The 18,012-nt window shown below is 39.6% G+C and overlaps 1 protein-coding gene across 9 annotated transcripts in view; it reads left to right on the top strand.

Moving 5' to 3' along the window:
- LOC108425192 (cAMP-specific 3',5'-cyclic phosphodiesterase 4D-like) overlaps positions 1-18,012 on the top strand; it is a 264,509-nt gene that overhangs the window by 191,406 nt on the left and 55,091 nt on the right. Inside the window, exon 1 of one of the 9 annotated variants that reach the window (XM_017693668.2) lies at positions 11,599-11,701. The exons of the other annotated variants lie outside the window; for them this stretch is intronic. Coding sequence (XP_017549157.1) covers positions 11,607-11,701 — 95 coding nt within the window. The 5' untranslated portion in view covers positions 11,599-11,606. Of the gene's footprint in view, positions 1-11,598; positions 11,702-18,012 lie in introns of those variants that run through there. 9 annotated transcript variants of the gene reach the window in all.

Raw genomic sequence — 18,012 nt, 5'->3', positions numbered from 1 at the left:
GCACTTTGCTAATAGTGAGCATTTTGCATCACTTTGTTAATAGCAAACATTTTCCTAATTCAGCTAAACCCTTTGCTAATAGTAAACCCCTAGCTAATCAAGGTAAACCCTTTGCTAATAATAAACCCTTAGCAAATCAAGACAAACTCTATATTAATACTAAACCCTTTGCTTATCGTTTGTTCTGTATATCAGGGGATTCATCCAACACGGTTCCCAGATATTCACATTTCTTTAGACCAAACTACTCTATTCTGCCTACCGTTGTAGTGCAGGAGTAAACTTTTCCCACTTTGTGAACAAAGGTTATATATAATATTCTGGAAAAGATGGTGTTGCATTTTCTTAGGTCAAGACCTTATAGGAAATTTGCAGATGTGTTATATTAATAAGTAACTGTAATAGGTCAGCTTCTATCATTCAGCAGCTTCTTTAGGAGGTAAATAATAATATGGCTGATGTGGTGGCAAGGAAGGCAAAAGCACATGCTCTGGATTGAGAAAGACATTAAAAACTATATAATAATAATTATATAGTTATATAAATCAAAGATGAACATTGAAGATGTCCACCATCTGCATTGAACATCATATTTTATATACTATAGACAAAGATGGAACTCTACACTGATGCTGGAGTTATTGAGCTACAATGCTTGGCCAGATATGTGTATCAAAATTTTTCATTTATCCAATGTGAATATTTTAGAAGCCAAAAAAACTGCAAGTAAGTTAAAGATTCACATGACATGTACAAAGCTTGGTGGTGGAAGCATTATATAATTCAAGGCAAAGGCAGCTTACTATCAACTGTGAATTGCACAATGCACCACAAAGCATGAGATGATCTGTGAAAAACCTGAAGCAAAAATAGATCTTGCCTGTAGCACAGTGGTTCTGAACATTTGAGCAAATCCAGAGATCACATGACATGTAGAGGTTTGTTGTGTACTGACTAAAGCAAAGCACAGTGGTAAGTCTGAATCAAATGCTACTGTAGGGGGCAATACATACAAGTAAGCCCCCCAGCTACACTAAATGCAGTTTTCTACTGGATATAACCTTTTCTCTGATCAAGGGGGCATATACTGAAAATGGACATTTACACATTTTGGGGCATGAACTTCCTCACGCTGTTGTAGCATACATTGCAGTGTTTTTTTATGGCAGCTGACTGAATTACACTATATGGACAAAAGTATAGGGACACCTACACATTACACTTACAGGAGCTTTTGTGACATTGCATTCTAAATCCATAGGCATTAATATAGGGTAGGTTCCCAATTTGCAGCTGTAACAGCTTCCACTCTTCTGGGAACAAGACTTTGGAGTGTGTCTGTGGGATTTTTTTGCCCATTCATCCAGAAGAGCATGTGTGAGGTCAGACACTGATGTTGGGCCTGGCTCACAATCTCCGTTCTAGTTAATCCCAAAGCAGTTTGATGGGGTTGAGGTCAGGACTCTGTATTCGCCAAACCCAGACTTGTACATCAGACTGCCAGATAGAGAAATATGATTTGTCACTCCACAGAATATGTTTCCTTTGCTCCAGAGACCAGGGGTGGTGTGCTTTACACCACCCCATCTGACGCTTGGCATTGTGCTTGGTGATGTAAGGCTTACATGCTGCTGCTAGGCCATGGAAACTCATGCAGTGAAGCTTCCGGCACACAGTTTTTGTGCTGATGTTAATGCAAGAGGAGGTTTGGAAGTGTCAGTAGAGCGTTGGTAACTTTTATTCACCATGTACCTCAGCACTCGGCGACCACACTCTGTCACTTTACATGTTCTGACACTTTGTAGCTGAGTTGCTGTGGTTCCTAAATGCTTACACTGTTCTGTAATACCACTCATAGCTGTTTGTGGAATATCTAGGAGGGAAGAAATTCTGCGACCTGACGTGTTGCAGCAGACTATTACAGTATCGTGCTTGAATTCGTTGAATGACCTGTTCTTTCACAAATGTTTGTAAAGGCATGCTTCATGGCTAGGTGCTTGATTTTGTACACCTGTGGCAATGATACTGAACGAAACACCTGAATTCGATGATTAAGAGCTGTGTCTCAATACTCAATACTTTTGTCCATAAAGTGTATTGAAATAGTTGTAGGAGAAGTGAGCCAGCAGCCAGAAGGTTGCCAGTACAAATCTCAGGCCTACGATCTTAAAAAAATATGGTTTGTAAATGGTTTAGTATATGGTTTAGTAAAGGCAGTGGTTCTGTTTAGAATGATTTAATGCTTAAATGGTCCTTGCATGGTGAAATGGTTCTTCAAATTGATAGAGAATGTATTATATATGGTTCTATATAGAACCTTTTTAAAAATAGTTCAATATAGAACCTAAAAACATATTCCCCATCAGTATGAACAACAACCATGCAAACTATCATTTATCACGCAAAGAACCATTTAAGCATCAAATGGTTCTATATAAAACTCATTGTTCTAAATAAAGCCATTGCTCTTGCTAAAGAATCCATCCACTATTTTTTAAGAGTTTATACCTACTTGTGCTCTTGAACAAGGCATTTAACCCCCCTGTGGCCCCAGATGGTGCTGCGCTGCTGGTGCTGCAAGCTGGGCATAGTTAGGCAGCAAAATGACAGCTTTTTCTTGTAGGATCAATAAAGCACTTAATTTAATTGTATAAATGATTTCTCGCTCTAAGCTCATTGAAGCAAGCAGAGAAATGCTGTGGAAAGTGCAGATTCTAAGCATTCAATCAATACCACATTTAGCAGAAGAGATCAAGCCATGTTATGATTTGAATTTGATAAGTTATTGTACTATTTTTGTGTAGAGAGCCACTCTACATTTTTGACATAGTTAACTGTAACTAACTGTACATTGATTTCTTGGATGTGGGGGAGAGTAGACTGCCACCTCACATGGGGTAAAAAGTAATCTTGATTTTTCTATGGAGTTAAACTGTGAACAGAAATAGTTTATGCTTTTGATCACATTCTTATATTTCTCATAGCATTTTTGTCTACAAATTTTGACAGCAGTCAGACCGATGATTTGACTTGAGATTATCAGTGAAAACTGTTCATGAACCATGGGTGTGGAACATACACTCACCGGCCACTTTATTAGGTACAATTTTGTTCAATTGCTTGTTAACACAGATAGCTAATCAGCCAATCACATGGCCACAGCATTTAGGCATGTAGAGTTGGACAAGACAACTTGCTGAAGTGCAAACTGAGCATCAGAATGGGGAATGAAAGGGGATTTAAGTGACTTTGAACGTGGCGTGGTTGTTGGTGCCAGACGGGCTGGTCTGAGTATTTCAGAAACTTCTGATCTACTGGGATTTTCATGCACAACCATCTCTAGGGTTTACAGAGAAAAAAGAGAAAATATCCAGTGAGCGGCAGGTGTGTGGACGAAAATGTCTTGTGAGATGTGATGTGAGAGGTCAGAGGAGAATGGGCAGACTGGTTCGAGATGATAGAAAGGCAACAGTGACTCAAATAACAACCAAAATCTCTGAGGAATGTTTCCAACACCTTGTTGAAAGTATGCCACAAAGAATTAAGGCAGTTCTGAAGGCTTTCCTTTGGATCTTTCATGTGTGGATGCATAGTTCACTAAATGCACACAAAATTTCTGGCAACTCCATAAGGGAGAGCTCTCTCTCTGCTCTACAGTTTTGCTTTGCTATTAGCAGGTAATCAAACCTGAGCACTTTTTCCACCTTTCCATCAACCGCCATGGAAACCTATTTTCTGTTCTGAAGTCTGGGACAAGCTGGGCAGGCAGAAGAATGCAAGCTCCATGGCAACGTGATGGGGCACAGGTGGTGTGGCATGTCAGTGGGCTAAATAAAAGGCGGCAGGATAGGTGATTGCACCACTGGCCTATAGCTCTTACTGTAGACACTGAATAAGATTAATCAATAGTGCATGGACAAAATCCTTTTGTCTCCCATTTTCTAAGCCCACATCCATCTTTTAATATTCCTCAGTGTCGTTTGGATGGGTGGAGGATGTTACACTGGTTCAGTGAACGACGTGGTCTGGCTTGCCATTTTTTTCTGTTAGGCCCTCGTTGCGTCCTGCATGGCAGAAGGTCAGTGAGCAGTGTCCTGGGAAAGGCCGGTCTCCCTGCCTGAGGGCTTTAAAGTTTGAGTCTCCTATAAATACCCCACTTTTAATTGTTCCCTCTCCTCAGAATGTCTTGCCGTCCACGTTTTGTGCAGGGGAAAGTTTGCAGTCGTAAAAATGTCACCGTCTAATTTTAGCACTTCCGAGCTTTTCAGATTCTCATCAAATGACCACAATGTCAAAAAGTTGGACATCTCAATGCAGAGTTCATGAGATTAGAAGTTAATGTGGCTTTTGTCAGTGACTTTGCCCTGAAACAGCTTCATTATTTTTTTTCTAGATTGCCATTTTTTCCCTCATTACTTTTAAAACAAAAACATACATAACATGCTACTAAAGGTGGGTAATCCAGGTCCAAAAAGTAAAAAACCTCCCCAGGATTTTGTTCCAACTGCTTTGTTTCTCTAATTTGCTCAGACCAGCAGCAAAAGTGTTCAGGTACTTGGAACAAAATCCTGGGGAGGTTTTTGACTTTTTGGAGCTGGATTACCCACCTCTACATACTACTTACTTTTAAAATCTATGTTGCCTCAGCATAAAAACAGTCAAGCTGGCAGTTTTGAAAGGGTTTGACGACCATAGCAGATCACATTTCACACCTAGCAAATCATTTTTCACAGTGATGCAAACAAAATTGCTGTGGCATGTCACATGTGCATTTAATTTTGGGCAGTGTCAGATTAAATGCTTTGCTCCTGCTCGGAAACAGTCATGAGAACAGATGAGATCATGCTGTCCTCTTGTGGAAGCAGAAGGGACAGCACTAAAAATGATGAGAGCAGTGAGTTGGGCTTTTCCTATGACAGCTATTTTTACAAGCATAATTGGGATCGTTTTAGCAGTTGAGAACAATATACAGTAATTTTAACCCTCTACTGCATAATTACTTTACCTTAACTTTACTAAAAAGCAGTAATATATAAAATCTGTGTTTTCTTAATACTTCATGACATCACATGACCGAGAATTTTTATTATCATGTTCTTATCATCATACATTCAAAATTCCAATTGAAATTGTATTAATTTCCAATATTTGTAAATATTGGGTTGTACATTTCACTAAGTATAAGTTGTACTTATAAAATGATGTTTAATAAAAGGATAAAGGGATGTTTTTAGAGCAAAAATATTTTATGGAGCTTTTTTTTAGATTTTATGGTGCTATGGTACAATTTTGCATTGTTGCCAAATGGCAACAATTTACCAAGCAACCTACTAAAGTTTTAGAAATAACGGAAACGCATTAAACATTTTATCATGTTTAAGTAATAATTCATGCAATAGACGGTTAAACTATTTGCCATTGATTAGATTCGCCACAAGACCCCATCATTTGATCACTGGCAGGGATCCCCTTGGGGGACTTCTTCCCCGAATGTACCCTACATTTGTTGCACTGTAGTTTATCAGCCACCCACTATCCCATCCATTAAATAGCATGTTAATGGGACCACCTCTGACCAGAAATTATTTTGGTGGAGGTCCATTCTGAACAGCCCAGTGACACCTACATGTTTCTTGCATGGGAATGTGTGTATTGCAGGTGTGTGTGTATCAGGCACAGCAGTGTTGTTGAGGGTTTACAGCACTGTGCATTGTATACTGTCCTTTTAAATGTGCACTAATGGGTAACATTCCCTTCCTCACCCTTGCACTTCTCTGATTGGTTGCCATGGCCAGCAAGTTGGACCTATCATGACACTGTTTTCCTCCGCTGGCAAACAGCAACAGCTTTGTGACCAGTAGTTTGCATGAAGCACACAGCAACAAGGCCGCACCTGTAGCTGGATATCATTTGCTGCTTGGGGAATGAAAAATACATTTTTAAAGCATCACCACCACTCAGCTCAGACTGTTTAGAGGGAAACTACGTTCTTGTATCATATGCATGCAAATGTGGCTGTGCTACACAGAGTTCGCTGTTGACATTTTCATAGGCATGAGCTTTCTTCAAACTGAACCGCTCTTCACCTTTTGCTAATTTGACACTTGGTAGACTCGAATGTGCCGTATCAGCAGATGCCTGGTTTTAGAGCACTGTCAGCAGTTTGTTAAGATTGTATAATGGTAGAAACTGAGATTAATAAACATTCTGACTTTTCTCAGCATTTTCTACAGCTAAAATCAGGCCTTAAATGTTGTTCCAAAGCTGAATACAGCCTGAGAACCTGAGCTGACCTGAACCACATCATCATTTTTTGAGTCAGAAACTTAAGAGTATTACAACATTCTGTAAACATAGCCTTTATTAGGGCGTGGATAAATAACATATATAAAACAACCAAAATAGGATCCTATTCTAAAATAATCAAAAATTCAACATTCAGTTTTCATTCTACTTTACAAATCTATTTGTCATATAATGCTGCTTTAGTATCTCACATGATTTTTTGTTGTAATAAGCTTTCCATACTGTGCTGTTTTCACACTGTGCTGTACCAATATAGCAAGATTAACCTTCACCTGTTTAATCCTGAAAGTCTATTTCTGCTCACAGAACATGCTACGTAGAACATATTGATCATATAACATAATTTATTTTAGGCAAACAAATTAAATGTCCTTTTGGCTGCACTACAATAATCTCTCCTGAGTCATTTCAGTGTTGTTTTCTTATCAGTGTTTGCCTCGTGAACCTGAAGTTAAAAATGTTTTCAGTCATTTTTTTGAATGTAGTTCATAACAAAGTAAGGAGAAAAAATAAAGGAGGTAAAATCTGTTAGAAGTCTGAAATTGGCTGTGAGTACCCAAACGTGAAATTTTAAATCAGCGCATATTTAAGAAATTATGTCCAAATCTGACCAGACCCAATGTTAGCATTCGGTCCTGCCGGGTTCAGACAAATATTTCAAGCTCTAACGCTTTCCAGTATAGTGTACCAACCTTACACCTGTTGGACTGGCTGTGAGACAGTGCCCATCCAAATCAATCGCCCTTTTTACCTCATGAATGCCTCTAAGCCAGATGGGATTAGCAAAAAACGATCTTGTTACTCAGTTGGTCATGTGAATTAGTCATCTTTTTTCAGTTTTGTTGCGCGATGAATAGTCAGAGGAAGCAGTTTCATGATTCCCGCAAACATCTGCCACGGCTCCTGTTGGATCCCTGTTTTCATTAGCATTGCATTGTTGGCACCAAACATGCTGTCATGAATCTAAGTGCTGTAAAGTACCTAATTATTATTATTATTATTTTTTTTAGTATGTGCTTATAATATTTTTGACCTACATTTGTTCACTAAGGGTGCTAAGCTAGCGTATCCGTCAAAACTAGCTCCACAAGAGTTGCTGAACTGAAAGAACTGGCCTGTTCTACTTTGACACTTTGCAACAGCTTTCCCTGCTCATTAGCATGTAAAGACTAGTATGTCATCTGGACCTGGTGCTGACTATTCATGCCCAGTGTTTGTGTGAGCGAGGATGCAAGGTGTCACGTTGCCCTGGCGTCAGGGACCCAGTGGCTGGTACTTAAAGAGCGGGTAAAGCTGGTGACGTTGTGTGAAGTTGAAGATGAGTCTGCCTGCCAGTACTGAGCTTCTGTCTATGGAGATGGCGACCAGAAGCCGATACATCTCCGCCAGTGGCTCACCATTTGCTACCCATAAACCTATCGACATCAAAGTCAGGAGGAGATGGTAAGATTTGGACATTGTGAGTTATGTTTGTGTTTGTCTGGTTGTCTGCTGGAGGAACTGTACATACAGATCAGTAAGTACCACACAACAAAGCTGTTTTTGCGTTTGTAAGTTATGTACAGTACTGTGCAAACATTAAAGACCACCCTTCATTTGTTTACAGCCATCAAGTACAACCTATTCATTTTTCAGCATAAAAAAGGCAGAAAACATGGAAAAGAAAATTATACAGAAGCCTCAACATCTAAGTATACTGTCAGATATTTCAGTATTTAATGTGCCTACCTTTTACCTTTATTACAGCTTCCATTCTTTTTAGTTGGTTGCATTTCCTGCCTCTCACAATGCAAATAATCTCAAACATATTTAGTGATGTTAACATCTGGATTCTGAAGGTGGACAGTTCAGTGGATTTCATTCACCAATATGTTCCTAAAATTTTTATTGAATCTGTTCTTCAGAAAGGTCCTAAGAAAAGTCTACGTCAGATTCATGACGTGTTTTTATACCACAGAATCGTTCACACCTTTGTGCCCTTGAGTGTGTGTAGATTCTGTTCTTGCCTAAGAACAAATTCCAAATAAAAAAAAATGGTGAATGTCAGAATTTTCATGAAAGTGGGAAAAGGAAAAAAATAGCATTTTAAGAACAGTTCGGAAATGAGGCCCAGTGTTCTGAGAGCCCAGCAGCTTCTTTGCAAATTTTCCTTTTCTCAGGAAGAGCTTCTTTACAGCCACACATTCTTTCAGAGCGCTGTTGTCTTCTCACAGTGCAAGGATGGACAGAAACACCTGTGGATTTTTTTCAGATCTGAAACAAGAGTGGATCTTTATTTTCTTCCATTTTTTTCTTTTTCTTGTAATACTTTCGTTTTTTGGAAACTATTTTTCCTTGACTTTCCTTTTCCTTATGCAAGCGGATCATCTTGTATCTAATCTCCTCAGAAATATCGCCTGAAAATGTATTTGTATTTACCTAGCATTTCGGCTGGAATTAAATCAATGAAGGGAGGTGTTTGACGTTTGCAAATTCTAACCTAAATACTGTAGAGCAAAACATCAGGGCTGCATCTAGACATATGGTCTTAGTCCAGGAGCTCAGACTGAATGCAGGAATGGAATTGTTTTACCTCATCAGCTAATCACATTGGCTTTAATGGGTGTAATAGATCTGAATCAGTAGTGGAGCACCAATTCCAGTGCCAATCCACCTGCAAAGGAAAAAAAAAAACATGCAAGGCTATTGAAAATAATGGAATCATCAGATAAAATGGGGATCATGTAGTAAACATATTAAATAAAACAATATAAACTAATGCTTTTCTTACTCACGTGAGAACAAATCATGTGTAAAGATGTTTCTCGAAACAAATATAAATAAAAATGGTATCAAACTGCTATGCTGTCTTTGATAGACACCAACAGATTTCTGAAAGAACATCATACAAGAAGCCAGTGAATAGTTTTTTTTTAAAGTTTTTTTCTTTGATGTCTGTTTTGTCTTACAACATTCTTTATACACTTCATTTAAAAAATATATGTTTTAGGCCAAAACCTTATATCTATGGCATTGGGCACCTTATATCTATGGCACGTTGAGTTCAGGCTTGTGAGATTGTGTGCAATATACTATTGTCTGATTGTGCCTGCTTGCCATGAACACTTGACAGTAGCATCATGGGGACTATCCGCAGGCAAGCGAGAGGTGCTTTCCTGCATTGCTGTGCAACTTTCCTGCTCCATTAGCAGAACCTGTCAGCGCACCATATGTGTTTTAATAGTGACAGTGTTTAATAGTGAACTCATAAGTCTAAACTGTTCAACTTCACTGTAAAAGAAAATGTAATAAGTATTATTTTCACAAGTTAAAATTCAGGGGTTATGGTTTGGGACAGATACCTACCAGCAGAAAATAAACCCTGTAAATGATGATGATTATGTATATTTAGCTTATTACTGTCTCAGTTAATGCCATGGATTTAAAGACCATAACATAACCATTGTAAATATTGGAAGTCTGAATACTTAATTGTTTTTTAAACATCTTTTTACAGTGTGATTGTGGTTATATAAAGATGTATATTTAGATATACTATTACGACTGTCCATGTGGTCTGAGAGGTCAGAATAAACTGGGAAGGCCTGGCAGCAAATGTTTGCAAGAAACCTTGCAAAGCCATGCGTAATCTCAGTGCTCCGTTGAGTTCAGTGCAAAGCAGCTTAAGATTGGCAGGTTTGCTGTGTCAGCTTCTTTTATCAGAGGCTGCCTGAGAACGACACAAACATACGCTGTATAGGCAACATTTAAGCGGAACCTTACTTCCTTACATGTTAAAGCTCACGTAGCCATGTGTCTCGTTTTGGTGTTTGCGTCTTTGGCCATTAATGTGCATTCATATTTTGTGGCTCTGGGTGGTCATACGTCATCAAAGTCTTGATGCTCCGGTCGCTGTTTATCAGGGCAGTTAGTGGTGGTGAATGTGGGTGAAAGGCCTTGAGCCGGAGGGTTTAACTCCCTGCACAAGACGAGCTCTCATGGGTCTCTGGTCGCAACCGGTTTACTTAGTGATCTATTCAAGCCACACCATAAGGTATTACGCCCCCCCCCACCCGCAGCGCAACTTAACGTCTTAGGAAAAACACCAGGCTTAGAATACGGATCACTTAGCCACAGAGGAAATGCTTGCAGTCAGATCAGATGCAAGCAGCAGCCTGGCATTTGTCGTGTTAAGAGGCATGTGGAAAAGAAGATATAACCCTCAGGGTGCTTTCTCACCTCACAGAGCCCTTTGAGTCTCCTGACTTCAGATCTAATGCTCTACCCTCTTACATGCCTCCCTGTAGAGGCTGAGCTTTACATAAGGTGACATCAGTTTGAATCTTTGAGGCTGCCTGTGTCGATTCTAAGGCTTTACATGGTAAAACTTTAATGCAGCTAGTTTCATGCGACTTGGCAGTTTGACAGTTACACAAAGCAATTCAAAAATACATTTGCACACAACACATTGGATTAGTGCTCTTGTTGCCCACATTAGTAGCTTTTATTTTTAATACATAATAGTATTCTTGCTACATAAAGTCATCGGCAAACACTGGAAGTTTGTCCCAAACCTTTTCAATAATTACCCCCTCAAAGCGGTCAAATCAAGGTCTTCATTAAGGTCACACAGACTCGTCACTGTGGTTTAGGACACAGCGTGATGCCAGTATGATAGAAGTGAACAAAGCTTTCTGATGTAGCTGAGAACTTCAGGCAGACAACTTATGACTCCCTATTATGGATGTCATGCAGGCATAGAAACACTGGATTGCAGTAGTAAGTTCAGGTGTAATTCACATATATCTTTGTCTTGAAAATTCAATACAAAAAGTTCTATATGAATAGAATCAACAGAAATCCTGAACTTCATCTGTATTCATATTTATACATTTGGGAATGTATGTGCAGTTTTGCATTCACATGTCATCATTGATTTAAAAAGCAGAATAGCAAAACGAGCTAAATTGCCCATCACTGGTCAAAGCCTTCTGGATAACATCATTAACTGTGGCTAGCAGTAATGGAAGTGGTTTTGTTCATCTCTCTGCGTGAGCAAGTACAAGGAAGGATAGAGAGACTGACTCAGCGGCAGTAGAGGGGAGGGAGAGGGAGGCCCTGAGCTGAGAGAAGCCCAAGGCTGAACTCCGTGTCCCCAAGGCCTAATAAGATTAAGGGGAGGCCAGAGGGAGTGGAGTGGGCCGTTACTCTATGCAAAAGGGGGTGGGGAGGGCAAAGCGCAGAACAGTCCAGGAAGCAGCCGGTGCAGTGCGAGACTCAAACTCGGCTTCTGTCACAGGAAATAAACAGCCCCAGTGGCCATGGATTGGCACAGGGACTCCACAGGCAACTTTATTGCCCCAGGCCATGTTGTATCCAAAGGTATGAAGAGAAAGCGCCTGCTCCGATCCTACAGGTACTGTACACTCCTTGCAGCACGCTGCTATCAGTTCTTGTCCTGTGTGTTTGACTTGTTCTACCTTATGTTGAGCGAGAAAGGCATCTTGTGGCTTTCTCAAGTCAGTTCATTGGAGGCATTAGCCATTAACGTCTTAGTGTCATTTGCTCAGCATCTGAGTGGAATTTGCTGAAATTCAGAGTGCATAGAAGTAATGCCCCCAGACTGGACACTTAATTCACCTTTCTAAGCTCTCAGTGGCTGGATGAGGTGGGCTCAGTAGTAAAGAAAGTGTACCTCTGTTTCTTTCTCTCTCCCTTATCCCTTTTTTCTACTTTTCCACACAGCTATTATAAGAGCAATGCAGCTATTTGTAGCTACTCTCAGTCAGGACACCCTTATGTCACTGCATTGTATTAGCAAGTAGACAGGTGATGTAAGTGCACTGGTCATCTGCATGGACACAGACCCCTTTTACCAAGTCATGTAAGTTTTTTTAACAGTTGTCTATTTGTGGAAAGCGAATGTGTTGCATTAGTGTTGAAGCACTCAGCATGCTGACAGAAATGGAGAAGTGTTACAGAAGCTGGAGATGTTAAAGCATTTAATTAAAATTTAGTTTAAGATTGTGTTTATTTAGTTATATTTGTTCTTTCATTATTTCATCCAAAAATAAGACAAAATATATTCATATAATTTGACCTTTATATTTACTGTGCTATGGACAGCCTGGGCACAATATAGCCACTTTTTAGCCTAGCCTGTGCTAAGGCTTGAAAAATGTTGCAATGCATTGTTCATTTTGAAAGAGGATGTTGCAGTAGGCTCACGCTGGGCAATGCTCAGACTGAAGTGCTATCGGCCAAACCTCAACTCTCACACCACTTTAGAAGTGCAGAAAAGAAACCCCTTACAACATTCATGATGAACATGCAGGCCAAAGCCATCTTCCCTCTGCATAAACAGAGTGTCCACTTGCAAAGTTAACATGTTTGGTATCACTGTTCAAAAGTTTTGATATAAAGCCAAACTGACCCTATTTACACCGATGTGACTAAGATTATAACCATGCACTCTTTTCGGGGCTGTGCATTCTGTCTTAATGTGATATTTGAGTATCCATAAGAGGTAATGAACAGATATCTGGTTAACTAAATTGAAGTCAAAAAGCAGCAACAAAAAGGGAAAAAAACAGACTGAAATTAGATGGTAGCATTGAAGGTAAAGATTTGAAATGTTTTATTATTAGAGCTTAAGGGATATTTTGATAGGTGTTCGTGACAGCTGAGTGACAAAAGCTGACCCTTCAGATGAGCTAATAAGCTGTTGCTACCGGAACGATGTTGGATACAGATGGAGGCTCTGCAGAAGGTCTTTTCTCCTCAGTAGATGATGTAAAAGCATGTCTGTTTGTCAGAGAAATACTTTGCTAAAAAATCAACTAGAACAGATAGAACAATTAACAGCACATAATTGATTAATTGATAACATGCTCATGTTGAGGCATTTATGTTTTGTAGTAACAAAGTATAATTATACTTCCTCACAAAACTTTCACTTTCATAATGATAAGTAATAAGGAGAGTTTCAACCTAGAATGCTATTTGAATGAGGAACAGTGCAGCTCAGCCAATCAGAGCAGAGATTACTTGTATATATCAATCTTAGAGCCACAATAAAAAAACAGCCTGTTTAATTGTGAGGAAGAAAGAGAGGCTGGGTAATTGCCATGTAAAACTGAATTGTGCCTGTTTTTGATACATAAAAGCACACGTTATAAGCAGACTTTAGAAGCGGAAATAAAAGACAAGGATTTGAGGATATGAGCCCTGTAATATGACAAGATTCCAAACTTTTAAACCAAGTTCTGTATGTGTGTCTAGCATACTATCTTTTTAAGAACTGCCCAATACATAGAGAATCCAGGAATAACTAATCACAATCCAGCTGTTTCTTTCCTTAACACTAGAGGGACCCCTAGCTTCACTTAACAGGCTCATGCTTTCATGTAATTATGGCAGTCTGAGTATTTCAGTAGAAGCATAAGATGCTCTGGTTTCTTATTTCTGTATTACAATGCCTACAATCTAAAAAGGGCATTTTGAATATACAGCAGTGGCTGCCAGAATATGTAATGAAATCAGCATTGCCTAATGTTTTCCTAACCAGCTTGCGTCGCATTTAGCGTGAATGTGCTCAAAGTGTCAGAGGTTGTGTCCTGAAGTTACAGCACATACAGTACAAGCACTGTGATGTCCACAGCTCTTCGTTTGAAATTCATCTTAACACAGGATAGCCCATGTAGTTTTACAATTTAAACTGGGAGAAAAAACTTCAAAAGTCAAAATTGTTTTTTTACATGAAAATAATACTTCAGCATCTGTGAAGTCACTGGTGTAACATGCTGGTTTTCATGCTCAACGTGACTAAAATTTATTAAAAGAAAAAATTTTTTACTTTATTTTATTTTCTTTGTTGTTGCTCTTGTTCATTCTCTTGGCTTCAAAGTTCTGGGACACTGTTTTTCCTCTCTACAATAGCAGAATGCCTCACCTGTATGTAATTTTTGAAATATGTTGTGTTTGTATATCACATCATCATATTGCATCATAATTTTTTCTTTCTTTAATATGTATTTTTTGTGTCAGTGGCTGCTCATTTACCCAAGTACAATTTGAGATGACTACTTATGAACAGATGTTTACTGATGGTTTTTATCACCTAGATACCTGATAGGCCTGCTGATTGTTCCAGTTTGGGACAGCATTGTCCACTGCCATTTTCCCTCCTGATACCTCCCTCCACACCAGCTTATGCCGCTCCTTTGAAACAGTATCCGCACTTCCATATATGTAACAGCAGAACAGCTGGTCCCACTCTTGGTGTGTTTTGGAAGTGCTCTGCTATCAATAGCCACTGCTCAAACATTGCAGCCACGATGGCTAATGCCACGGTTGTTTGTCTCTCCTTTTCCTTTTGAGTGATGACTCTCCACCACAGCTCTTTGTAAAAGACAGTGCTACATGGCGACTCCTGAGCATGAAGATTTGCGACCCAGTGATTGTTGTTTTTAATGAGTAACTTTAACTTGTGGTTTGGTGTTTATCACAGCAAAAGCAATAGAACAAATTTTAGTCTTGATATGGTATTACAGTTTAACTGTAGGGTGGAGTTACTGCTGGGGAACAAGGATAAATACCGTTAGAACTTAAAAACATGAACAAGTTTGTATTCTCACTGTTCAATATAATATTGAGTAATCCATTTTCACTTCATGCTTGTCTGTAGGGTTAGGTTCTGTGACCTATATCAGTAGCTGGGTTTCCATCCACTTATTTGTCTGTGCATTTTGACATATTGAAGAAATAAGACTTTGCCTGTTTGGGGTGGATTTGCAGATAAAAAGAAAAGCAATGAATTACAATGAAAGATACTTGCCAAAAAATCTATCTATCTATCTATCTATCTATCTATCTATCTATCTATCTATCTATCTATCTATCTATCTATCTATCTATCCATCCATCCATCCATCCATCCATCCATCCATCCATCCATCCATCCATCCACCTATCCCAGCGGTCACCGGGCGGAAGGCAGGATACACCCTGGACAGGTTGCCAGTCCATCACAGGGCAGACAAACAGACAGTCACTCACACCCAGGGGCAATTTAGCATGTCCAATCGGCTCCATGTTCTCCCCGTGTCTGCATGGGTTTCCTCCGGGTTCTCCGGTTTCCTCCCACAGTCCAAAGACATGCAGTCAGGCCAAAAAATGTATGTAAAAACAAATTGAACAAAGTCAGACACCTGATCAGTCCATGGCATTTTTGTCTGTCAGTAGCTATGAAACATGAGGGAACACAGCAGACACCAGTGAACTGACAAAGAAATGAAAATGTTCTTTTATCTAACATATCTGGCATTATTAAACAGAAACTGACCTAAGATTCCCGCCACCAGAGGTGGGTAGTTCACAGTGTTGAATTTCATTCATTTTTTTATGACACCATCTGCACTGCTGTGTGATCACACCTCTGACTTTGGAGCTTTAGCATTATCTTGTAGACCGAAAGAATCTGAAAAAGAGAAGAATATAAAATTGCAAGCTTCAGTTTCTATAATGATGGGTGCTAGATGTACTAAGTTCCACTGTAGTTCTATAAGTTACCGAGTGCCTAAGCCGCTTTTTTGACCCATTACTTTTGTACATCTAATCAAGTTGTTTTTTGAGTCTGAGCCTTTATTTTGACAGTGTTGTGCTCTTAGAATGTGTAGTGAGAGTAGAGAGCAGGTGGAAGAGAATCTGGAGAGGTGGAGGTTTGCACTGGAGAGGAGAGGAATGAAGGTCAGTAGAGACAAGACGGAATACATGTGTGTGAATGAGAGGGAGGCAGGTGGAAAGGTGAAGATGCAAGGAGTAGAGGTCGTAAAGGTGGATGACTTCAAATATCTTGGGTCAACCATCCAGAGCAATGGACAGTGCAAAAAAGAGGTGAGGAAGAGGATGCAGGCAGGATGGAGTGGGAGGAGACGGATGTCAGGGTTGATGTGTGACAGAAGGATAGCAGCAAGCGTGAAAGGGAAGGTTTACAAGGCAGTAGTGCGTCCTGCTATGATGTATGGTTTGGAGACTGTGGCTCTGTCTAAAAGACAGGAGGCTGAGCTGGAGGTGGTGGAGATGAAGATGCTGAGATTTTCGTTGGGAGTGACAAGGCTGGACAAGATTAGAAATGTGCAGATCAGAGGGACAGTGAAGGTGGAGCAGTTTGGAGATAAAGCCAGAGAGGCCAGGTTGAGATGGTTTGGACATGTGTTGAGGAGGAATAGTGGATATATTGGTCAAAGAATGTTGGAGATGGAGCTGCCGGGTAGAAGGAGAAGAAGTAGACCTCAGAGAAGGTTTATGGATGTAGTGAAGGTGGACATGGAGATGGTTGGTGTAAAAGTAGAGGAGGACTTGCATTGCAGTTTTATTATGATGTTTATCCAGCAGCTGGATGGAAACCTGGTGTCTTTGGCCCCAGCAGTGCCAATTTTGGAATATACACCAACTTAGGAATATTTGAATCACTTATTACTATAATATTTAATAAAGAATGTGTTCATTTAAAAATTCTAGCTAAAACTAAAAACTAAAACAGTTCATTGGTGCATGGCTTTTAATGTATAAATTCCACAAATGCATGAAAAGTTCCTCTATTTTTTGTATTCACTCTGTTTTGTCAGATTTTTCTGTAGAAGAACTGTAATGAGGTTGTGTTGTGGGGTCAAAGATTTCACCTTTATACATTTGACGAGCAGATGGCCCTTTGAAATTTGAACTTGATCTGTGTGTACTCAATAGCTTTGGCCTTTGAAACCTGTCATGTTTCTCTTCAGTCTTTGGCTCTGTGCCTTCAGATAAGGCATCACATCTCTTCCTCACTAATTTCTTTAATTAGTCTGCCTCTCTGCTGGAAGTGGCTCAGTAATACGGGATAATGAAGGGCAGGTTAGAATGCAGTGTATGTGAGCGGTGGGGGGAGTTGTTGATGGCTACAGCCTGAGGCCAGCCAAAGCTCGGATAGGGGTCGAAGAGTTTTGAGTTGGAGTGGGGTGGAGGGGGGCTATTGCTGAAAGCCTCTGACGTTACTAGCTGCCTTTTACATCTCCTAGTTCTTGTTATTAGATCAGATACGGTCTGCTGGACAGTGCAGCACACAATCCTGTCTGTGGGCCTGTGAAGGAATTCCATTGTATTCTTTTGTTTCAAAAGTAATAGAATTTCCTGTTTCTCAGAAGTTCTGGGTTTGACAGTTGACAGTCATGTCCTGGTGAATAGGGGAACTGATTTTGTCATTTCGCACCATTTTGTGGTGTCTCACCATCCTGTGCCATCCCATCCCATCAGTTTTCATCTGAAATGTATGCAGAATATGTTGATTTCTGTGGACTAACTGCTTTGAGGGCTAAACAATTACATTACAAGTGGCAATCACCAGGGTCCAAACACCACAGAAATATGTAAGAAAAACAAATTTTTGGACAAGATTTGTTTTAGCATAATTGTTGAAGTCAATTAACAAAATTACTCCACAGTTGTTCATTATTCTTAGAGTGCACCACAGTTATCATGTTAAAATCTCTAAAATGTTCTGGACTGATATGGGGTTGGTTTCTGAGTAAGAGAAATCAGTTGCAGAATTTAAAAATAAGTAATATTATCACGTAAACTAACAATATAGTACCTGCTCATTTGTCAAGTACCTACAGTTTAATTGATTTCTTTTTAAAAGTTGAATCTATAAATTGTGAACGCTCTAGCATGCACGTGAGTGAGGATGGG

Source organism: Pygocentrus nattereri, chromosome 18, assembly GCF_015220715.1.
Source record: "Pygocentrus nattereri isolate fPygNat1 chromosome 18, fPygNat1.pri, whole genome shotgun sequence".
In the NCBI taxonomy this organism is placed as follows: Eukaryota; Metazoa; Chordata; class Actinopteri; order Characiformes; family Serrasalmidae; genus Pygocentrus; species Pygocentrus nattereri.
The sequence above is the reverse complement of the archived record's forward strand: the minus strand, read 5'-3'. Positions and strand labels throughout refer to the sequence as shown.